The following is a 25350-nucleotide window of genomic DNA, read 5'->3' as shown; positions in this document are numbered from 1 at the left end:
TGTGTAAAAAGTAGTTTTGTACAAAGTTAAGGCCAACTATATTAATTAAAACTATATATTTCGTTAGATAAAATCATGTTATGAATTTAGCAAATTATTTTATGCATCTCTTTCCCATAACAACTAACCCTCGAAGTTTAAACTAGCCTATAATCTGACGTTGTTGGAAATGTGTTGATCTATGGAAGGGAAACAATGCTTTGGAATATACTATAGGCTAATGCATTATTTCACTTCTCACAACACATTTTATATAGTCCTACATATAGGCTAGTCCTACAGTTTCGCTAATACGTGATATTTCATACAGTACAAAGTTGGGCAAAACATCTTAACAAAGACTATAACGACTGTGCCAATCATGATATGTGATCAGCGCGCGCGTGTGTGTTTGTGTTTTTGAGGCAGTTACAGCGACGCATGGCACGGGCTTTCTTCCTTCCCAGTCGCTTTCTTTGTGGCCGGTTACCTCCCTTTTTTCCTCATGTCAGTCAAAATTCCGTGCTTATTAAGTGCGTCATCATATTCAGGAGCTATTTAGCATTCGCCATGTATGGTAGATTGTGGGATGAAACTGGGAGGTGAAGTGGGATGACACCGGGCGGAGATCGTCCGCGCACAAATCACCGCAGGTGGGTAATTATAAAGGGAAGATTGCGTGCAACTGTGCGCAGCACAGTTTTATAAATCTCAACTTTTTTTTTGCGCAGCACATTCTTGGCTTTGTGCGAACGCAATGTTTTAGGAAGGTTTACTTTCTACGCACACCGTTATAAATGAGGCCCCAGGGGCCTCATTTATAAAGCTTTGCGTGGGATTCACGTGGAAGCTGGCGTACGGAAGAAATGTAGGATGTACGTGCGAACAAAAATATTCGGATTTATAAAACAGTGCGCACTCACGTCCTACGCCTGTTTCCCTTTATAAATCACAATCCACTCTAAATGTGGCGCAGCCTTTGCGGGCTTCACGTAACGCCCATATTTACCCATACATAGTCATTGACACGCCCAAATTAATATCATTTACTGAGTGCATGAAGGCGGTAGTGGCAATCGCCGAATGAAAGGGAAATGGAAAAATAGACTCCACACGGTGTGGATCACTGCGGTCACGCCGAAGTACCCGTTGGAGAAGTGGCGACCAGGGAAAATTTAGTTTGGTGGCACAGTGTGAGGGTAAAGGCGTCAGAGTGCAGCCTGTGGCGATCTCTGTGAACGCTGTGGTCGAAATAAAAAGAAGCGATCCGACATAAAAGTGGACGCAAAAAAGTGCATATCCTCACACAGCAGTGTTTGTGCCACGAGCGGGGGACACTGAGACCCCCCATGAGATACAGATTCGGAGAATTCATCTCGGTGCAGTGACGGGCGGCGGAGGGTTAATAATAAACTTCACAGTCCCTTTCAAAACACAGTTACGACGTGCTTAAACACAAAGAAAAACACATAGATAAAACGGACTAAAAGCCGCGAAAAATTAGCACAGTAGGCTATGTAATGTACAGTAGGCTTATGATTAGTGTGTGGAACTGTGTACTCCTGTCTGCCTGACTGAGGCATCGAGAACAGCGTCAGTGTAAAAGTAATAGGCTGTATTCCACCTCAATATTATCAGAATGAATCCAATAACATGCAGATAGGTTATTCTTTAATAGCCATAACTGCAGAGCTTATTCAAACGTTTTTTTTTGCACTCATATATCTCCGTTTGTAGGCTATTTAAGATCCTAATTCGTTTAGTTTTTGTTGGTATCACTCCATGGAAAAATCCGTGGAGGAATTGTTTTTATTAGTTGTAAGAATGGCTTCATCCGTTTTGCAAAGGAACTCCCTATATGATAGACCTACATGGCTTATAATAATAGGCCTATATCTGGATTCATTTTACACAAACACATTCGTTCTCGCACTTCATACATGTGCCGACGGAGTCGCCGTTTCTCTTTTCTCCACTTTCTGTGCGTACGCATGGGTCAGAGTTTGCGTGGAGGACCGCACTCTTCCCGTCAAGTTTGTTTTTTATAAATCCCAATATTTGCTTAGAAATTGGCGTGCGCCCTCTTCTGGGCGTACGCAAGCTTTATAAATGAGGCCCCAGGTGTCTCTAAATTAGTACTAGGGCTTACCACCTTGAATAAGTTTGAACAGAAAAAAGGTTTCATCTCCTGTTTCTTCCTTTCTCCCATTCTGCCAATATGGTATGAGTGCAGAATTAACAAAAAGCATGGTTAAGATGTGCCAAGGTTATGTAAGGTGAAATCCATTGTGGTAAAAAAAAGTAACGTATTTCCTCACCCAACAATAAAACCAGTTTCTAAAAAACAGACATCTTTTACCTTGAGGATGTGATTTTGTTTGTTTCGAACAAAAGTACTCACTCATTTGCTCAACAATGATGTTGGCAGAAAAAGCACAAACTTCTTCGACATTTTTTTACCCCTAACACTTAATGGAAGAAATAAGGGCCCTCCTCTGTTTTAAACGTCTGATTGGATCAAGGTATTTGAGAGTTGCAGAGCCTAAAAGCATTGTTTGGAAATTCTATTGAGAATCAGTTTTCTAAATAAAACAAGCAGATGGGAATGTCTGTCATTGGCAGTTAACTCATCGTCTCATGGTCATTTCGCCCAACCCTGGTTTGTGCAATTGAAAGCAAATCTCCATCTCAGTTTGCCTTTGTTTCATAGAAGTCATGTTACCTCATTTCACTTATCATTGTAAATTGCAACCAAAGGGCAGCATTCACCATATTTACCATTGAGCGCTATGAGACGTTAGTGGGTTTTTCTTTCAGTGGGTGGGTTGCAGCCTGCAGGTAATCAATAAAGGCCATGACACACCGGCCCAATAATTGGCCATCGGACATGGTTGGAGAGTCTGGACCGGGCAGGGACACGAATCTGTTTGGTGTGTTCGGTGACGTCGGCCGTCGTAGATGACGTCGGGCTTCTTTTCATGTTCAATCGGCGTTGGGCAGTCTTTCAGTTTCAGCAATTTGATTGGTGGAGGGCTAGCGAATCAATGAAGCCCGAAAGTGATGAGGCGGGTAGCACAAACAGCTGACAACAGTATCGCATCGCTAGCCATTGTTTTAATTTGTTTGTTTCGTTCAGCGAGTACTCAGTCAGTAGTAGTTATTTTCTTTTCTTTTGTTTGCGTCTGTTTCCTTGTTGTTCTACTGTGAAATGTGATCACCATTTACAGGAAGTGAATGTTATCATTTGAATTTGATACAGTTGTTGGTGTTTTATAATCCCGAAGGGGATGGGTCCTTGTTTGGACATGACACAATAATAAAAATTAATTAATTCATTCATTCACATGCATCAACCCTTCTTGACTGCTCGACACTCTCTGCTAAAAATGGTGCTCTTTATGGTCTAGACTCGAGAGAGCTGTCTCATCATTTCCGGCTTCCGTATTTTTTTGGGCAACAAAACAGATTAGCGCCGTCTACTGTTATGGAGTTATTACGTCCCGCGCAAGCGCAGAGCGTACGGGAAGTCAGTAGTCGGCTCAGTGTGTTCTTGGCACTTTTTTGGCCGCGACGGGCAGACTGGAGCTGCCTGAATCGGCAGACTCCATTTTCGGGCGACGGTCGGTAGTCGGACTGGTGTGTCCTGGCCTTAATCCAGAGTGGCTCCACGTGGCACGTTTACAGAATCCTCCAAGTAATGCTGGGCTTACACTAGAGGACTTTTAAAAGACTTTGAAAAGCCTGAAGACTGACACCCTCTCACATTACGGGGAAAGGGCCTACAAACAGATGACTTCGGGGATGGAGCCAATGTTTCTTTGGAGCCTTCTGCGACCACTTCAAAAACTGGCGCTTCACGCGTCCCCATAGTGACGCGGAATGTAAACAGAAAACGACTAAATCCAGGGATCGCAAAAAACCGGAAGTGGGAGGTGTTTCAGACTGTCAGTCATTCACGAATAGTGTGGGACCCTAATGCTAAAACAAAGGGCCTTTTAGGTGGTCATCTAAACATTAGAAGCATACTGTCTAAAAGTGAGCAGATACAGCATCTGTTACTGGATTCAAACCTGGATTTTTTATGTTTATCTGAAACCTGGCTTCATGAAAATTCTCCATCAGCAGCTCTGAATATTCCTGGTTACAACATCCACAGAAAAGACAGGGAGGGATCCAAAAAAGGGGGAGGAGTGATGGTATATATAAAAAACACATTACAGTGTCACAAAATCCAGTGGTCCAATTGTATAACATTAGAATGTTTAGGTCTCAGTATCAGTCTTTCACCACAAATGTCCTTTGTCCTCGTTGTAATTTACCGGCCTCCCTCGACAGATAACAGCTTTTATGAAAACTTTGAAAAGCTGCTAAAAGAAAGTAATTTTGATAAAGAAATTATTATTATGGGGGATTTTAACATCAACTGGGAAGACAAATCATCTAGAAAAAAGCTCAAACAAATCACTGACAGGTTTGAGCTGACACAAGTTGGTCGTGGGCAAACAAGAATAACTAATTCCACCAGGACACAAATTGATCTCATATTCACCAATAAACCAGAAAGAATTTTAAAATCATTTAATATGTTAACAGGTTTATCGGACCATAATCTAACACTTGTCAATAGAAAACTTACCAAAAAACGTTTCCAGTTTTGTGTTAGAGAAAAAAAAACGGAAACTATTACAATTCCTAAAAGCAAATATAAAAACTTTGTAGCTATAGCAAACCAAATTCAATGGGATGACATTTTACCCTTAGTTGACTATGAAAAGGACAGCAGATTATTTTTAAAAACACTTGAGAGAGTTATTAAAGAATTCTCACAAAAAATTGAGTACAAACAACACAAAAACACTGTACCCTGGATAAACCCAGGCATCATAAAACTCATGAAAGAGAGAGACCAAGCACTAAAAATAGCAAATAAAACTAAATTAACTCATGACAGAGGACGATTCACAATGTTGAGAAACAAATTTGTAAGAACACTAAGAAAAGCAAAAGCAGATTTCTTTCTAACTATAATTGAAAAATCAAACGGAAATGCTAAAATGATATGGAACCAGCTAAGAAAAATGACAGGTGATCGCCCCAAAGAACAAAATGCACTAGAAATTAAAATAAATAAACAACTAACAAATAATATTGAGGTTGTAGCGGAGGCATTCAATCGCTATTTTATTGATTCTGTGGCTGACATCGCAAGGTGCTTCACACCTGAGAATACATGCAGCCCTGCATTAGACACATGTCAATCAATCTTCAGTTTAATAAACATCACAGCATCAGAGGTATCACAGACCATTAAATCACTCAGATCATCAAGATGTAAAGATATTTTTGGTATGGATACAGTGATGCTCAAGGAGCTCAGTACATCAGTCCTTCGCCCTATTACAACAATTATCAATCTGTCTATTTCACAAAATTTGTTTCCAAGCATATGGAAACCAGCCATTGTTGTTCCCATTTACAAAAGCGGAGACCCTCATTCCATGTCAAACTACAGACCCATCAGCATACTGCCTGCAGTGTCTAAGATTACAGAGAAACTGGTAGCAAAACAAATCATTAACCATCTGAATACCACAGCCTTTGCTCTCCACCCTATGCAGTTTGGCTTTAGAGCAAATTACTCCACTGAGTCTGCAACTTGCCACTTTACTGAAAACATAAGAGCTCTGTTGGACCGAGGTGGGGTTGTTGGTGCCGTGTTTCTGGATCTTAAGAAGGCCTTTGGCACTGTCAATCATAAAATCTTGCTGTCAAAATTATGCCATTTCAATTTTTCGTCAGATGCGCTTAAATGGATTGAGTCTTACCTCACTGGCCGTTCCCAACATGTCAGAGTCCAGTCTGTTAAATCAGCGGCCCTCAGTCTGTCCACCGGTCTTCCTCAAGGATCAAATTTAGCACCTTTGTTGTTTTCACTTTATATAAACGACCTTCCGTCGGTCTGTTCTGATGTTTCTGTGCAGATGTATGCTGATGACACCGTAGTTTATGTCCATGGTAGTGATATCTCTCAAGTGGCAGAGAAGCTCACTAATGCTATGGTTACTATCTCAGCTTGGTTGAAGCAATCCTGCCTTCAGTTGAACACTTCAAAAACAGTAGCAATGTTCTTTACCAAGTCCCACAGACATGTCAATGTTGAGCCGAATGTTTTGGTTTCAGGGGAAAGGCTGCAGATTGTATCCGAATATAAATATCTGGGAGTTTTATTTGATTCAAAGTTGTCATTTACATCACATGTAAAAAGGGTCTGTAACCGAATCAAATTCAACCTCAGGAACTTTAGACACATTCGCCATCAAATGTCTATAGAGGCAGCAAAAATGTTTATGCACTCTATGATTTTCTCACACATCACTTTCTGTTTACCCATTTGGTCACAAGCTACTGTTACATCCCTGAAACCTATACAATCACTTTACAAACGAACTGTTAAAATCCTGGACAAGAAACCTTGTAGATTTCATCATTGTCCAATATTACAAAAGCACAGATTACTCAAATGGGAAAACATGGTCAACTATTCAAATCTATGTCTTGTCTATAAAATCATTCACGGTTTATCATCCCCTCCGCTCCATCAGTTTGTCAACATCCGAACAGCTGATCACAGCAGAACTAGAGCATCAGCGAGGGGAGATTGTATTATCCCTTTTAGGAAGAGTGTATTTGGCCATACCTCTTTCTCTGTTCGTGCAGCTACTGAGTGGAACCTCACCCCCATAGCCATCAGAAATCTGACCCCATATAGGTCATTCAAATGCCAGTTAAAGAAATGGCTCATTGATAACCAGAGCTGTTTACATTATCACTAACCTGTTCATGTTATTGTCTGCTGTTGTCTGATTGTTGCTCTGCTGTGTTTTTATTGTATATTTTAGCTTAATAGTACTTTTTACTTTACTTACTTTTTAATAGTACGTTTTACTATAGGTGTGTTGTGTTATATAAATGTGTAACTTATTTTCTTTTAGGGTGACTTTTACCATCTGTCTAGGGACTGCAGATGAAAAATAGCCTTCTGGCTAATTCTGGCATATTGACAGAAATGTTTGATAATATGCACTGTCCCTGTATTAAATTAAAAAAAAAAAAAAAAAAACACACACAACATCTAAAGACCATCAACTCACACCTGAAGACAATTAGTCATTAGTTCTCTGAGTTTTCAGTCACAGAATGAGATTTTGAAAAGACAGGGGTTCTCATATTGCAAGACTACAAGTGGATTCCTTTTTAGATTAATATTATTTCCAATCCTGCTACTGGGGATTAAAGTAATTTCAGTCAAATACAAAGTATTTTTTATCAGGTAAAATGGACTAGGTGTTAAGTAAATATAAACTATGCCCTATTCACTTAGGATAAATGTATCGTACTTACTAGTCACATATAAATACATTACTTCATCCCGGTGTATCCTCTGTTCTTTCACTTCCTAAAACAAATGATCGCACTGCAGGCAAGCGTTTGGCACAGGTGTCGTAAAAATACTACAGCTATTGTAGGGCCCTATGATTTCCGTGATAACGAAAACGCGGACGGAATCACGGAATCGAGCAATAAAAACAGAATCTGCTGTTAACACGGAATGTCACGGAATTCGCCATTATTTTGGTGAAATTCAATTTCCAAGGCAAAGGGAAACAACACGGTTGAAATTAAAGCAGAACTAGGTAGGAATTTTGGTTTGGCGACATCTAAAGACCAATATACTGCCGTGAAAAGTAGAGCCTAGCTGCAGTAACGGTAATGTAACACACGGCGCCAAACCCCTTTCACAAATCTGTCTTTTCAATGTTTACTTATTAATTTATCCATACACGTAACTCTGACATGTCCATTACATTATTGTTAATAATATGGTCTGTTTATAAATTCGGCATATGATTAAAGCATCTAAAAGCACGTAATCATGTTAAAAGTTTACTGTTTTTAAGTTATTAATGCCACTCGCTCACGCAGATACACAGCACAGGGAGGTCTTATATTCAGCCATTGCTAAAGGGAGTGTTGTATTATGGAACGGCCGCTGCCGTACATAATTCCAGTCTCAACAATGTTTCCTACACGCAATTATAACTCTAGCGTCTACAGCCCGTTGTTTTCATGTAGTGTAGTTTGTGTAATGTGTTACATTATTCAGCTGTTGCCGTGATGTCGGCTAACGCTGATGCTAATGATAACTAGCTCTCCGTCGCACAATAGACTGTAGGTTGGTGTTGCAGCCCGCTGTTGGGTGAAGGGCTGTCCCACCTGTCCAATATTCACTCTAGTCCAGCTTCTTGAAAAGTTTATAAGGACTTTATTATTTATGTAAAAAATAATTATTTAATGTTTCACTTGAAGCACAAAATTAATGGCTTTATTTTCTGTTATAGCCTACCCAACAAATCTGTTTTTTCGTTTTTTTGAAGCACTAAAAACAGTGCAATATTGTGATGTAGGCTATTCTTATATCTGATTAAATTGTTAGAATATTATTTGTTCGAATTAATTAGACACTCGTTCTGATGATGAAATTAGTGTTAATTGTAAAATAACGGAAATCATGAGATTAAAACGGAATTTGTGAAAAAATAAAACAGAATTTGGAAAAAAGTTAATCGGATTGCATAGGGCCCTACTATTGTCCAACTGTGCTGTTGAAATCAACAATAACTTAAAGCTCCTCGTAGGTATTTTAAAGGCATACTCACTCATCGTAATCCAGAAAGGTGATATCTACTCACCATCCTGTCTGTAGTGTGTGCACGCCCTCGTGTCGATTGCGGACAGTCCGGGTGGCTGGAGAACTTGCCTTGAGCGTCAAATATTGCAGCGGTTGGACAAGCGTTCTCTGGCCATCGTATACCCCACCTTTTGTAAACAACACGAGATATAAGCTATTGAACTGGCTTCATTTCGTTCTACAATATTGTATAATTGATATGGGAACACAATTCTTTGTTTGCACTCAAGTTTGTCTAAATCTCAGAAGGTGCTAAAAAAAAAAAAAGCCTTTAAAAATTTAATGTCATCTGGATAGCTTAGTATCTCAACAAATGATGATTTTCCCATGACACTCATTTTTCCTATTCACTCCTTCATAACCTGCAATCAATAGAGATGAATGTTTGCACCTGTTTTACCTCTGTGTTGTAAAACCAAAGTTAGTTTTCTAAGCTAAACACCTCAATATCTCTCCTGTTACTATTTCAGAATGTCATCAGAGGATAAGACTGTGGAACCCTCTGACCAGGGACCCTCGCCGCCCTCCAGCAGTTCAGGGGCCACGTCCACAGGAAGTCCTGCCCATGCTGACAAGCGACCACGGGGCAGGCCACGCAAAGATGCTGCCATCCTACCCCAGGCGCCACCCTTATCCATCTCAAAGAACAGAAAGAAGTAGGTTTTTTTCCCTCTGACATTCAAAGAAAAGTTGTTTTTGCTGATAATGATATAATATTCAATTAAAACAAGATTTTTCCTCAACCATTTTTTAACCTAGTACATAACGAGGAAAGAGCGAAGATAGTTATATCGTGCATCACCATCATAATCTTTCAAATATATTTTGTCTACATCAAAAATCATTAGGAAATTGTATATGCACCGGGTAACCATAGCAACAATACCTCCTTGATGCTGTGTTAGCAGTTAACTCTGACTTGTAAATCTAAACAAACCAAATGGACTACTCTTAACCTTTGTTAATAAGAAAACATCTGTTTGTGTTGTTTCAGTTTCCAGAGTTATTTAATTTTTCCAAAACAATTATCCTCTGTTAAGTCATAATGGAGCTGCCTCAAAGAGTCAAGAAGTATCTTTCACAAGTGACGAGGGGTATACTACAAAGCAAACTCAACAGAGCCCGGCTCTCTTTTTTTTGATCTGGTTCGACATAACACATACCCTCGCTCAAAGCTAACCAGTATCACGAAGGAAGTTATCAACCTCTTATGTTGAACCTGGGTTTCGGCTTCAGGCTCTGTGCGCGTCCCCATTAAAGGGGGAGTTTGACCCGTCATTTGACTCTGCTTCCGCACAGAATGGACTGATCTTGTGCCGCTAACTTTACACAAACGGACTGATGGCGAGCAGTTGAGTAAAAAAAAAAAAGTGCATTGCTGACTTCACTCAAGAGTAGGGTTATGTTATGAACAATCAATAATTTCACTGAACAACAAAAAGATAAATATTGAGTAACATATAACTCATCTGTCTGACCCAACCCATTCAATAAATGAAGTAAAATAAAATGACCCCCCATGTGACGGAGGAATGCACAGTGCATAAATATTATAAAATGTAGTTGAAAAACGGCTTTTTACAGTCTAGAACGTTTGCTAGGACTGAAATAACATAGTTACAAGGATTATGTACATTTGAGTTGCTTTAAATTTAGTTAATTCCCAAAATTCCTGTTAATTCCCATGGAAAGTTTCCAACTTTGAAAATCCCAGAAATTTTGCAACCCTACTCAAGAGGAAGAGTTTGTCAGTCTGAATGATCACAGAACAGCAGAAAACAGCTAAACCGAAAAAAAAACTCTTACTGCAAATAAGGAGAGAGTGGAATGTTGTCAGAAAATTGGGCTACTGAATTGATTAATTTATTTTACAGATCGTTCTCGCAGTGCGTAACGTGACATTATAAAGCAATTAAAGGTTTAACTCAGATTTAAACAGTACACATTTAGCCTAGTTGATAATCCTACACTTAAAAATCTGATTTTAAGTCTGACACTGTCCCCTAATGAATAGCATATCTTGTGTGGAAAATCATTTTAGTTTTGAGCCACATCAAAATTAATATAATTTTGATTTAGGCTAATAGCCCTTTATTTGCATCTTATAAATACCATTACAATAAATAGCCTAGATACAAAACCTGTTGTCTGTATTTTCCGGACAAATATGAATCTACTGTGAGAAGCTTAACCTGCGAGTCTGCAGCGATGTCCGAACTGTGACAGCTGTCACCTGTCACGTCCCAACTGTAATCGCTACTGATGAAAAGAAAGAAGCCTACAGTGAAATAATGTTGCAACATGTGATTTTTATAGAACGCTTCATTAAGAGCCAGTGTGTGTAAATCGCCAGGTAAAATCATTTGAGGTGAGAGCATAGAGTGGCGCTGCATACAGTAGGTCTAGGCTGTTTTACATTTTCTGCATCAATAACTATGCATGTGGCAAAAAGCCGCAGCGCGATGTACACTCTAATGTAAGCCTTATGTCACGGCTTCGTATCGTTCATTAACTTACTGATCAATAAGTTTACTGATTTAACTAGTTTACTCAGTGAGAAGTATCGCTCAGACAATATAGTCAGGTCCGCGGGATTTCAAAAGGTGTAGTTTCCTTAAAGGGCAGCGCTCTAAGAGCCGAATTTAAGCTCAAACTCTGGAACAAAAACTGGTCTGGGCAGGTTAGCCGTGCAGCCTCTGTTACCACAGTGATCTAGCCAGGTAGAAAGAGAGCCACCTTTCGTGATACTGAAAACTCTGGCTTAAGACTCAACAGACCTCGCTCAGCCCTTAATCTCGCTTCGTAGTATAACCCTAAGGTGTTGCGATGGAAGATAACAGGAAACAATTCATACAAAGACTGTCTTAAATTGTGAGAACTAGTACAAGGGATATCTAAATTATTAGAGGGTCAGCCCTCAATGATCTCTCGACTATAAATAAAGGTTGAATTAATTAATGATTGAATGAATATCTTTATTGTCCGACGGGAGGCCAATTTGTCATTCGCTCACCAACGAACGAGAAAAATATATTAAAAACAGTTTAAAACAACAGAAGTAAACAAACAGTATACAACTAAAACAGATTAAACCAACCCTAACATAAAAAATTAAGAACAGAAAGTGTTATATTTATTACAGCTCTATAAACTCAAAATATTTGTTTTTGGCTTTACAGTTAGTGGTTCAAAACTGGTCATGTTTTGGCCTTTTCATCTGCTATCGGATCTTTGATAAAATGTCCTGTTTGGATGATTTGGTTATTAGTCCTTATCATAGTAGGGTTTTGAAGGAGTTTGATTTGAAGAACTGCTGGAAGTGAAATGTCTTATGAGGCATTGTACAAAGCTCCTGGCGTCTTTGTGACTTCCAAAGCAGCATATAACACAGCTTAGAGCTGATCTGTAATATAAATGCCCAACAAGGTTCTTAACTCTCTGCTCAGTCTGTCCTCTCAATCAATCTTAATACCCTGCTCCCAATGGATCATTTAATCTGCAAGCATCCAGAAGATGCGTTAATGCCACAGTGGAAGGATGACCTGGAACAGACTTGAATTGCTTCATATTGATGAAACTGGTCTAGAAAGAAACCTTCTTCTGCTCATCTTAGTCATTTGAAGTGTAGTCATGTCAGAATTACCGCTGTAGTTGCTTTTTGTAAAAACAGATTTTGCTAAGAGAATTGCTAAAATTATTATCAGTTGTAAATCCCATCTAAGATCTCATTTAATTGGATCCCCTCCACATAGCTCAACAGACAAGTTTATTTTAATCTTTCAGTTTATGATACAAGTGTAAAAATTGGCATGAGCAGTCTCCATTGGTCACTTGAGTAGAACATTGTCCAAGACATTTGAAATTGTTAATTTGAAAATTTCTCATACAATTAATTGGGTTTTTTCCTAAAAAGAAATCTTTTTTCATTTTGTCAGACAATTTTCTTGTCAAGTGACCTATGGAGACTGCTCATGCCAATTTCAACGCTTGTATCACAAATTGAAATATTGTCACACTTAACCGCTCCACTACCACCCTCCATCTGCCAGCCAGTCCATTTCAGAATGGCATGATCCGTGTCAGGTTTTCCAGGCAGCACGCTGCTAGCTGGGACTACTTACCACAGCATTATTTTCATCTTCTTCTTTTTTCTGCTCTCTCTCCCTCTCTCCCCCTTACCCTCCCTGTGGTGGGACTGTTGGGGGGGATAAGTTGTGCAGGGTATGAGGTTGTTAGAGTTGAGCACTTGTCAGGGAAATAACTGGGTGATAAAATGCTGAAATGTGATGCCTTTAGCGTAGTTCGATATAATAAAGTTGAATGTTGTGTAGCAGTCCATGTAAAGACGTCATCAACACCAACTTCTGTGTGTGTGTGTGTGTGTGTGTGTGTGTGTGTGTGTGTGTGTACCAGATTGTGGTCATAGATGAAAATGTCAGATACATAGCAACTTTCTGCAATTCGATTTGCCTTCGAGAATCAAAACCCACTTAAATGTCATCAGCTGTAAATGGTAGAAATGTTTGCTGTAAACGTATAAAGGAAAGCCTGTGAGACGGGCAGTGTGTGGCCGAAAGATGTAACTTGTTTGTTGCGCTGCTGCTGTTGCAAAGCTGTGTGTCTCGATATTACAGTCTTGTCTCATTGTCTGCCATCTGTACAAGCCCGTTTCATTGTAAGCAATAGTATGTGGATCAAAACCTCCAATAGTTAAATAAGACATTTAATAAAAGTTGACTATTAGACCTATGCTTAACAAATTGACAAATCATATTGCAGATTTATTTATTATGTAACTGCATATTTATCAGTTGTCATTTTTGTTTCTTTGGTTTGTCATTGCAGATGCTACACAGGGTTTTTCCTTTGTATTATTTTTCATTTCACATTCACTCACATTCAATTATTTTTTACTCATTATTGGAAACAATCTTGTCCCTCATGAGAGTTGTGTAAGACCAGACTCTGTTATGTACACATCTGAGTGTGATCCAAATCTACAGCAAGACAGCCCCTCTTTGGCTACAGCAATTACTGTTTGAACACATTTACAATAACATGATAAGAGCTCCTTTTTTATGAAGACGTTCATGTTTGACTCAAGCTTACAGGTAATTTATGTTTAAGCCGAGGTTGCTAGCGGCCTGTTGTGTCATTCTTGGGTTTTGGGGTTGTTCCTTATCTTGACATGGAAGTCATTTAGAGGGAGGGGTTGATCTGGCATCCAGCCATTTGTGATTTTTCTCTCCAGTGGCACTGCAAATTACCCCTTCCCGCCCCCCACCCCTTGCATCTCCTCCCTCACTTCCAACCCCCTGTATCCTCCCGAGCACCCCTGAGACACGCTGCTCTCATTTGGCTGATGTTTTCTCTCCCCACTTAGCATGCTAACAATTGTTGCTATTTAATTTGTATCCATTGACAATTATGCCCCTCCACATTGCGCTTCCAAGATTAGTTTAACGGAGCTCCCATCGGAGGATGCTGACACTGACGGATCTCTCCATACTGTATATAAAAGAGGCGTGTGTGTGTGTGTGTGTGTGTGTATTTGCGTGCTCATCTGTTTGAGTGGGCACACAGGCATACGGTTGGAAACATAGACATGGTTGTCTGATTTGCTGACAGAGCACAGTTAGATACAGTAAGATATGGGAAGATATCGAGTTTCTTTTTATTAGGGCTTTGAAAAAATTTCCCTTTTTCAAAATTATGATGATGACGTCTCTTGACGAGATGAGAGGGGGTAAATTGAGAAAAGGTTAAGATAACAGTAAAATGGCACTCCAGAGAGAAGATCTTAAAAGGAGCAGTAATGAGATATTTTTGGGTCACTCAACAGGAGGAGGACACATGAGAAAGGATATCCCGATCAAGTTTTTCGCCTTGGATCTCAATTCAAGTCTTTTTAATAATGAATATTAGCCAATTCACAGTTCTGATCCAATACGTGTGTTTCCTCCTGCAAACTACAGCTACATGATACTTCTGTACAGTAATATACAGTGTTGTGCTAGTTACTGAAAAATAGTAACTAGTTACAGTTACTAGTTACTTTGTAAAAAAGTAACTCAGTTAGTAACTCAGTTACTTAAACCAAAAAGTAATGCGTTACTGAGAAAGTAACTTTTTAGTTACTGTACAACGTTTTTCCAATGTCCCCATTAAATAAAGGTTGATTGATTGAGTTCCCCTCTAGCCGTCATTTCAGTTCTGTACTGATACTGAGTAATACAGACTGTTGATTAAAACAACTGTTTCAATTCATTTGCATCCATATCACTGGATCTAATCATCCAAGCAATATGATCCGTTGTGCACCAACACAAACCTTGACACAAACACCAAAGTATTTTTTCAATGCCTATTTATTTCATTCGTGTTCCATTTTTGAATACTCTCTCTCCAGGTAGTTGGAGAAGGTTTTCCTTCCCATCTGCCGTATGCCACCTGTTAAACCAATAATTTAAACATATTAGGTGGATCACAGTCAAAGTAGTATTGCTATACAGAATAGACTCTTTTATTTTGGCTGAAAATGATGCCTTGTAAAAAAAAAAATTCTCATTCTGAGCTGTTACGTTTTTACATTTAGATCAAACCTAACTGACATCTTTAAGAAATAATAACTTAAGGATATTCTGGTAATGGAAAGAAAGACAGTCACAGAACAAAACAAAAACTATGTTGGGCGCATTAGTGGGACATGTGCCTGCTTTAGAGAATAAAGTCTATTTAAGTGTTTGTTTATGCAGGAGAGTAGCATAAAGGAGGAGGTTGGGAAGGTAAGAGCAGCCAAAACGTGTCCAAACACAGTTGACCATACTACAGTTTCATTGTTTATAAAAATCGATCCTTTCTTGCGTGTGTAATTGCAGTGGAGACACGAGCAGCGCCCAAGAGGCTTGGTAAACAATGACGGTTGCCCTAGCAACACATATGTTTTGCTTGCATGCAAATTCCATTTATTATAATCAACATTATTATTATTATTACCTGCACACGACACCATGCTGATGATCTGCCTGAAAGCAGGGCTCTCCACTGTGGAGATGGGTAGCATGTTCTCCACTACATATCTGAGGGGAAAAAACACGTGTTTTTATCTGTAAAATTTTACCACTGGAATAATAGCCTGATATTGCTAAAAGAGACCCAAATAAACAATTAAACATACCGTGCTATTGCTTTATCAACTTGTGCCTGGCTATGGGTCCGTCTTTCGAACTCCAACCGCTGCTGCTTGTGTGGAGTGGGTGTGTGCTCGCTGCTGTGTGACTCCGTCTCGGATGCTGCGTTAGCTACCTTAGCTGCTAACTTTGTTGAAGCATGCCGCTTCTCCAGGTGCTTCAGCAGGTTGCTGTTGGTCGCCGTTGAAAGTACTTTTGAACCGGGACACAGTCTACAAGTTACCGAGATGTTGGTTTCCCCTATGCTCTCCAGTTTAAAATAATGTGAAAACCTCCACGAGTAGAAACTTATCTTCCCCTTCTCGCTCGCCATCATGCCGTGTCCTGACCTGTCCAGTCCTCTTCATGGCGCGTGTTTGATTACGTGTGGGACGCTACAGGGCGACAAATGATTTGTTTTTCAATTCAATTAAACTTTATTGATCACTATGTTATTGGAACTGTGTGCCGTTGTACAACCAAACCCTCTTTTTTATCCAAAAGGAACGGAGTAACGCAGCGTTTGGTAACGTTAACGGAGTTACTGAATTTAAAAAAACAACGCGTTACGTTATTAGTTACTGAAAAAAGTAACGGCGTTACGTAACGGCGTTACTAATAACGCGTTACTACCCAACACTGGTAATATATCACCACCTGAATAGCTATATAATAACGACTTTCCTTGATATTTTGCATCATATTTCATTTGTGTCGTTTAGAAAGGAGTGCCGGTATCTAGCAGTTGTAACTAGAGCTGAAACGAGTAATCGACGAATCGATTATTAATCGATTATTAAAATAATCGTCAACTATTTTGATAATCGATTAATCGTTTGAGTAATTTTTTAATAAAAAATTTCCAAATTTTCTGATTTCAGCTTCTCAAATGTGAATATTTTCTGGTTAGTTTAATCCTATTATGACAGTAGACTGAAATATCTGTGTGTTTTGGACATAACAATACATTTGAGGACATCAACATGAGTTTTGGAAACATTTTCACAATTTTCTGACATTTTACGGACCAAAACACTAATCGATTAATAATCGAGAAAATAATCGACAGATTAATCGATCATCAAAATAATCATTAGTTGCAGCCCTAGTTGTAACAAGAAATTTGGGACAGGATTTTGCCAGCCTCTGTTGGTCGTCTGCTTAAACAAATTGTAGTTTGAAATGTAGTTCCAACTAACTGCAGCAGTTTATTTCCCCGTACTTTGCCATTGTTACTCTTGTTTGCTAAATGGTGCCTCTTTGTTGTTAGGTTTTTGTACAACTACCAATTATATTGTTTTTGTTATGTCTTTTGAGTGATATAGACGTGTTTTTTCTCTCCAAATAACACGTGGTTCTTTGGTCCATGCTGATGAAGTCTAAAACCCTTTATTTATTTTCAATTATGTTTTGCACATGCTATAGGGGAGAACGGGGTAATTTGTTACACGGGTTGGTTGTCACAATCGTTATATCTCGGAACCAGAAGGCGCTGTCAATGAAATTTTGGTATGTAAATATCCAGAATTGGGATCAGAGGTCACCTACATAGTCTTCCTTGGAGTTAGACTGCTGAATTTGAGGTGAGACGAATGTTTGTGTTTTTCATGTCAAATTGAAAATATTTAGCTCCTCAGTGTTTTTCTTCTAGGCTTTTACACAATGGGTTTATAACAAAACACTTGTTACCCATACAAAGTGTGAAGGGTAAACTATATTTTAGATTGTGGTTAGCAAGCTAATTAGTTGTCAGATGGTTGTTGGCCTTGATGCTAGCAAGAAATTCAAGTTGGGGTTGGTCGTCACATTTTTTGGGGGGTTGGTTGTCACATGTTATCTCAAGGCTGCAGCCAGAAAAGGAACCCAATAACGAAATAAATTGTCAAGCTGTATCCTCACTGACACCCCAGAGAAGGAAAGAATAGAGCAGGAAAAAGCAGCTAGCATGCAAAAGAAAAAAGGTCAACAAAATCAAAACAACCCAGTGCATCCCAAACTAAACCAGCTGCCAAGGCTACAGTAAGTTATGTAGGCCTATTTGTCAACTTGACAATGCAATTAAACTTTCAAATTTAGTTATACTTTCTTGCCTTCTTTTTAAGATTATTCCCATTAAGATAACATTGTGACAAACAACCCCATAGTGTTTGACAACCGACCCCTTGATGGGGTTGGTTGTCACAATGTGTAAGGGTGTCTTTGATGATTAATTTCTTCTTTATTACAATAAGATAGAAAAAGTGAGGGGTACATATTTCAAGCCAACACCTTAAGCTTCAATTTAATGTAGGAATGACTATTGAAAGATGTTAAGGTGATAAGCAATTCTCACTAGAGTAAAAAGTGTGCCTACTTAACCCGTTCTCCCCTACATAGACAGCGGTAAGCTTTATTAAACTAGAAATATGGTGGTTATTATTTGGTTCACCAGGCGTACCTCACCAGTGTGGACAAATGTATACTGCCCTAAAGTGACAGAAATGGTGACCGGCTTCATTGAATACATTTTTAAAAAATTAGACAAAAAGGCCTTGATCGAGCACAGTCCAGTACTGCTTACAGCAGCTGAGGACATAACTACTTTGCGGTCAGTTTATTTAACTCAACTTATATATCCATAATACAACACTCAATAGAATAACTATGGATATTTAAGTTATATTTTGTGTTTTCATTTAAATATTTATTGAATTGTAGTAAATGATTCTGCCCTCTGGACACAGGTATAGGTCCCTGAGATGCAGGAGGGCTCGCTGTGGCAAAAGCCCGGTGCCTGCAGCCGTAGCAGCCCTTTACAAAATTCCCAGATAAATCAGTGTTATACGTCTGTGTTATTCTCCTGCATGTCATTATGCTTGTACTTCTCTTATTACTGTGTATCTGGAAGCGTGCTGTCTATAACATACTATGCTGTGAAAAATAATTTCCAATAAAGTCTAAAATATCAGAATAATCAAACCATAATAATCAAATGTACCAAAGCAGAACGAAAATAAAATAGTAGTTCTTTTTAAATTTGGATTTATAGCAACAACAAAAAAACTCAAATGTATTTGAAAGCCTAAAGATGTAATATTATCTGTTGTGTATATTCTCTGGATCATTGGGTTTTATTCAAAGCCTTTTTTGGGGGGATTTGATACATCTCCTCACAATGCAAACAAATCTAAAGATATGTCTTTTACAAAAAAACAAACGTGACTCATGATTAGATATTTGTTTATGGTGTCTTAAATTATAGAGTTATTATTTCTTATTATTAATTAATGTTTGTATTCTGATTTGAAAGTCAAATGGATCATGTTCATTTAGACTCTAATGAGTCGTCATAACTCAAGGGTCTATAAATGATAAAGATATTTGTTCTATGCTGTACACTATACACACACCCACACTTTTTATTTCTGGTGTTAATTTTGAGAAGGTAACATGGACGATTGGCCACACATGCATTGTCAATTATTTGTGTAGGTTACATTAGTGTCTTTTTATTTGATTTCCCAATATTTAGAGCAGAGTTCTTCAGATCAGCCTGCCTCCATCTTTAAACTGCATACTACCAGTCTGTATTGTACACCCCCCACTACCGCCATATTCCGCCTTGCCCAGCGGCTTGAGTGCCTCCATTAAAAATCAGTGACAGCTGTGACTATATTTAACTAATTCATGACCGCACAGCCACCCCCCACCCCCCCTGTGGTAAAGCATAGGCACTTTTTCTTGTCTTGTTCTTTTTCATTGCCTCTATTTATTTGTCTGTGTCTCTTCCTGACCTTAGGGGTCGCACCAGAGGGAGGGTTGTTGTGGATGAGGAGGACAGCATGGATGGGACTGAGCTAACAGAGTCCATAGGCCCTCAGGACACAGGTGAGACATTGCAATCCCCCTTTGTGATCCATTATGTACGCGTTGGTTATGTTGGGAGTGGTATACGACTTGAACTTGCTCATCCGAGCAGCCTCGTGCAGAGAGTGCTTCAAAAGGGTATTTCAATGACGGTAGAGGAGTCTCCCTCTCCTGGAGAAGGATGGGGGAGAGCTTTTCCCTGGCACCCCGAGCTTCTACTTCAGGGCTATAATTGAAAGGGTTTAGCTTTAGCTGTGAAGCTGCAGTGGGTGTGTTTTTTTTTCTCTCCCCTTACTGCTTCCATCTCTCCTCCTGGTCCCGAGATTGGCATTGAGGTGCAGTGGGAAAGAGCCCAAGGCTAATGCCCTCTAAAAGCTTTTTAAAATCCCATCAGTCTCTCCAGACCCATTTATGTGCTTTTTATGTGTGTACATCACACCATGTGACCATGCCTTCCATTCTCATACATCTCGCTGCTGCCCTGTTGCTGTGCTGGCGATATTGGAAAAATGAAATTCTACCAGCAGTGGCTAGCATTACTTTTATTAGCTTTGGGTTATGTTACATAAACATAAGGAAATTATTGAGCAGAGCATGCATTCAGGTTTTTACCTTCCTCTAAAGCATCAGTGGATGTGAAAGTAGGCTCCCATGGCACTCACTGCCTGCAGGCAGTTTTGTCAAAATGAAACCCACAATTTCTATATAGTGTCATCCCTGAAGTGATGTGTGGGCACTGGGCAGCTGTGGTCATCTGTGCTTTGAAAAGGCCAAGACATTGGTTTAAAATCCCCTGTGAAACCATTGAACATCATGTAACTTGAATGTTTTATGCAAGTCACTTTTGAAAACAGTCTGGAACACATGTGTACCTCAGAAGTTGTAGCATAGTGACATATGAAATGCTTAGTAGGATCACAAAGTTATTGTTAAATATTTTGTAATAAAAAAACTAAAGTGATATAAGGATTGGCTGATATGACCTAAAATTAATATCACTGTATTTTTCGCTTTTTTCGACTGTGACATTTTTATGTTTTGGGAATTGCATGTCCTGTCCCGAAATGATTTGATGTTTGAATTTGATGAAATATGAGGCACTCTGTTCTTTGCAATACATTATACAATAGCATTATTTTACTAGAAATCTATCTATTGCTTACTACTAATGTCATACGGTATAGTTTTTTTTTGTTGCCCTGCTGGTCCCACTTGCACTTCTTTTGGCCCTGTTTGCCTTTTCGTATTCACAGGCGCGTGTTTTTAAATGATGTAACAGGTTGCTTGTTTAGCAGCCAAAAATAATATAACATTTCCGTTAAACTTGCTGGATCGCTGCTACTGAATTAAAATAGGGGAATCACTGCTGTGAAAGGACAATAATCAGACCAGACCTTAACTAAACTGAAGAGTATGAGTATGACACAGGTGTCCCGTCGACACTTCACTCATATCCCATGACTGCAGCAAGTCTTCCACAGGTGCATTCAGTCATTCAAGAGGTAACGAGCTTGAATTTGTCCTTGTGTAATTCCATTGGATGACACTGAATTATTGCAGTTTTAGCTTAATTACATCTCAATATAATGTTAATAAAAAATCTTGCATGGCCCAAAGTCTCAGTGAGAGGTACATTTGGGAGTTGTTTTTTATGATTAGCACGGTGAATTGAGTCATTTTCTTGTAAATTAGCTCAAAAGCGCTCAAATTGAATTTAGTTTACAGGGGAACAATCTTTTCGTTAATATTAAGCCCCACTTCTTAACCCATTGATGCCTGATGCTGGGTGACAGGCATTGGATACAATGTTACTTCGCGCAGCATCAGGCATCAATGGGTTTTCTTTTTCTTGCCTCCATGGTTATTCTTACTCCGTCTGAGAGCTTGGTGTGTCCAGTGGGTTTACTGTTATCAGTGCTTGAGCAAATAGTCCCCATATTTTACCATCCATCTCACTAATAAAGGCTGGGTTTTTGACCTAAAGGAAACTTGAATGCTATCAACCTGCCCTGTGACAGCTTGTATCTGTCACAAGCTGCATGCTGGTTTTAAAGTCATAATTGGCAATGAATTGAAGAGCAGCTAATTGCTTAGAGGCCAATGTTGAATGGGCTGCAATGCTGTGGAGAAATTCATAATAAGTCGTTTCCTACTAACTAACTGATCATGTTATTTTTTGCTGCCATCAGAAACACCAATCCAGCCAGTGGACTCTGTGGAAGTGGTGGCCACTGATGTGCCAGAGGAGGACAAGCCCTCTTCCCCTCTGGCCCAGAGCCATGCAGCTGAGAATTCAGCAGGACCATCTGTCCCAGCGAGTAGAGAAGTCAAAAGCAGGTTAGAAACACTCAACTTCCCCTGAACTGTAACTGTTTTAAGAAGTAAAGATTTTTCTCTTTTTAAAAAGTGATTTATGAATGTGTCCATGTACAAGCATTAGTATGCCATTTGTTTCATTCAAGCAATGGGACATGCTGCTTGTCTCACTGTGTACACATGCATGGATGAATTGAAATGGAGTCATCAGCTGGCAGAGGCAGAACTCCTCTCCCAGGTGCCACTCTGTTAAAGGTTGTAATCAATCTCCTGGTCTGTCTCTGCTATCGATGTTGGTGATGGAGGGGCAGACCAGCAGCATCTCCTGGGATCTTATTAATAAGGCCAACTCATCCCTTTATTTTGTGATAAATATTTACCAACCTTTTTATTTCTCAACTTCCTGGTCTTTGGACACTAATCCCCTTCTTTCTTACATGGAATCTGCAACACCTCCATGTCTTGTTTGTCTTGCAAGGTGATGTTTTTTTGTTTGTTTTCAACTTCTTCAATAAAGATGAATGTGGCGGTGCATTAATGTTGTTCAAATTATGTCAAAAGCAAAGCTGTATAGTATTAATAAAATATGTAATTAATAAAATTGTATAAAAAATAGAAAATGGTGACCTTTTTAAAGTGAAAAAAGTTAAACAAATCTGAAAATATCCACCTACTATTTCACTCTAGGTCGCAGGTTAATTCAAATGTGAGTTAGTTATTACTTCTCAAATTCCATGTGGATTTCACATGGTGTATGTTTTATGTGTAGCGGGTGTGTGTGTGTGTGTGTGTGTGTGTGGAGACAGTGAGTGCGCATCCCTCACAGATGTAGACATTATGTGTTTATATGTATTTTGCTGCTCAGACAGTCCCAGAAGAAAGAGGCCTTAATTCATCGTGACATGCGTGGCACTGTTTAAAGTCACAGTAGTCATATATAATTAAACACCCTCTTTCCACGCATTTTCTTTGTTTCAGTGAGCGTCTTTGTGCCTTCTGTTACTGCGGTGGCCGTAGCCTGCTGGGTCAGGGGGATCTGCAAGTATTCAGCACCACGCCTCAGCTCGAAGCGCTCTTCAGCCGCATGGGTGAAGGGGGCTCCACCAGCGACGGAATTGATGGCGAGAAAACCACTCAGCCAAAAATGGCCAGAGAGACCACCTCAGGACAGAGGGAAAAGACGAAGTAAGTAGACTTGACCGATGGCATACTGTTGTCACAAATGGTTTGGCTGTAAGTGTGGGTCGGCACAGTGATGATTATGGGTGATTTTATTTTGTACGAAATTACCTTTTACCTTTCTCCTGGAGAGTAGATAGGATACTCACTGGGCTATACTGGTGAAATAAAGCAATACTGGTGGTTAATAAATGGCCACACTTCTAAATACATATTTACCTATGCATTTGCACACAATTTGTACAATCAAAGGAGCATGCACTCAAAACAAACAGACGCAGGGCCTCCTCTCTCAGCAAGCAGGTTGTGTTGCCATTTGAAGGCTAAATGATCACTCTGCCTTGCGGTACGTGTCACTAGGCCACATAGGGAGCCTTCTCAGACTCTTTTGGACAGCTGCCTAATTTGTTTAGGTCGTTTGGAACCAGTTGGGTGTCTCTATGGGTTCCCAGTGAGGTGATGGGCAGTGGGAGCAGTATGGGTATGGCAGCCTGCCAAGCCCAACCAGTAGCTGTTGTGTTGTTGCTGTGTGATTGGTCATCGCCTGGGCCAGTCCGCAGTTGAGCCACAAAGAAGAACTGGAGGGAGCGCAGGACAAGAGGAGAAATTATATATCGATTAGTCAGAGAGGCAGAGGTGCTGGACAAAGGCGAGAAAAAAGTGTGAAAATGTGAAGAGATCATTCATAATCTGTGATGAAATTTCCGCTGTGAACAATTAGCTGTCGAGGCCGTTTGTCACGAGTGGGCCGTCGTGCTTCCAGCAAACTGGTCTCTTGATTTTGGCCATTGCGTTTGTTTACTGGAACTTAGGGTCCTTTTTAAATGCTAATGCTCCCTCTCCACATTTTCCGCATGCTACGCAGCTCACTAGTTCAAGCCAGGGACTCGAGGAAGCACATCCTTTTCAGCAGATTTTATGAGACAGAACAGCCAGCCTCTTGTGCACACACCAAACAAGATGGCCCTCTTCCTCCTCCTCTCCCTCCTCCCCCACAGCTTTTTATTTCCTCTCTCTAACATTTTCCCCCCCCAGCTCATTCTCTCTGTCTTCATCTCTCTGCTTTTGTAAAAACTGCGCATCGTCCGCTACCTTTATGTCTCTACCCTCAGTTATATAGGATATCTTTCCGCTGTCCTTTAAAAAAAAAAATTATCCAGAACCTGTGCTGACCCGCTTTCCCTGAAACCTCCTCCTTTTGTTGCAGAGGGTCTGAAAGCGTAGAAGAAGAACCAGACCCAGCCAGTCGATATTGGGATGAGCTTTCTCATGTCGGCCTGCCACAAGATCTCAACGTCCAGTCTCTCTTTGAGTCAGGTAAGATCAATACAAATAGTTTTGCTTGCATTTAACCAAGCACTGTTGGCACTTTTGATGGCGTCAGCGACATTTGGAAAATGCTTGTTGTCAAAATTCCATTTGTCAAAATCGGTGACTATCCACTTAGGATACTGCTACCTGCGCTAAAAAAGATCTGCTGTTAATACACAGCCTAGGCTCTGTAAACTGGTATGTAAACAAAGGATATGTAAACTCACTGTAGCTAGCAACATGCCCGTTTACAGAGCCTATGCTGTGTATAAACACTGGATTTTTTTTCAGCGTACTATCAGTATGGACAGGTGACATGAGTAGATATTCACTGGTTTTGACAGAAAGTGAATTTGACAACAAGCATTCTCCAGAATTGCTGACTCCTTCTTTAATTGAGAGGGAAAAATTTATGCAGTTACATCACTTTAACGTTCAACATGGTAACAGATGCAGAATATGCACCAGATGCTATTTGATTCTAACTTTTCATTGTCATCACTTCCTTTATGTCACAGGGCAATGCTGGGCACATCAGAGTTGTGCCATGTGGTCCGAAGGTGTTTGCGAGGGCGAGGGACAATCTCTGCTTAATGTGGACAGAGCCATTGACTCAGGGAGCACAAAGGTGAGTCGGGGGAGAACATCCGAGGACTAATAGGTTTTAACAGCATCTTAATGTGTTGGGGCAGCAGGGAGGGTCTGCTTCAGTGAGGCACAGCAAAGCTGATGGATCAGACTGGCTGGTAAAGGTCGGCACGGCAGCGTGGATCTCTCAGCTGTAAAATGGAAAAGGTCACG

General features: G+C 39.8%; 1 protein-coding gene across 4 annotated transcripts in view; it reads left to right on the top strand.

The window, feature by feature from the left end:
* The window catches only part of kmt2cb (lysine (K)-specific methyltransferase 2Cb), an 87757-nt gene that overhangs the window by 4491 nt on the left and 57916 nt on the right, over positions 1–25350 (top strand). For all 4 annotated transcript variants that reach the window (XM_080034677.1, XM_080034675.1, XM_080034676.1 and 1 more), the window contains exons 2-7: positions 9199–9384; positions 19676–19764; positions 21933–22080; positions 23038–23244; positions 24446–24555; positions 25068–25177. In XM_080034677.1, coding sequence (XP_079890803.1) covers positions 9200–9384; positions 19676–19764; positions 21933–22080; positions 23038–23244; positions 24446–24555; positions 25068–25177 — 849 coding nt within the window. In that variant the 5' untranslated portion in view covers position 9199. The remainder of the gene's footprint in view (positions 1–9198; positions 9385–19675; positions 19765–21932; positions 22081–23037; positions 23245–24445; positions 24556–25067; positions 25178–25350) is intronic.

Source organism: Ammodytes marinus (assembly GCF_949987685.1).
Source record: "Ammodytes marinus genome assembly, chromosome: 9".
Taxonomy (NCBI): domain Eukaryota; kingdom Metazoa; phylum Chordata; class Actinopteri; order Uranoscopiformes; family Ammodytidae; genus Ammodytes; species Ammodytes marinus.
This window is presented reverse-complemented; position numbering and strand designations above follow the sequence as displayed.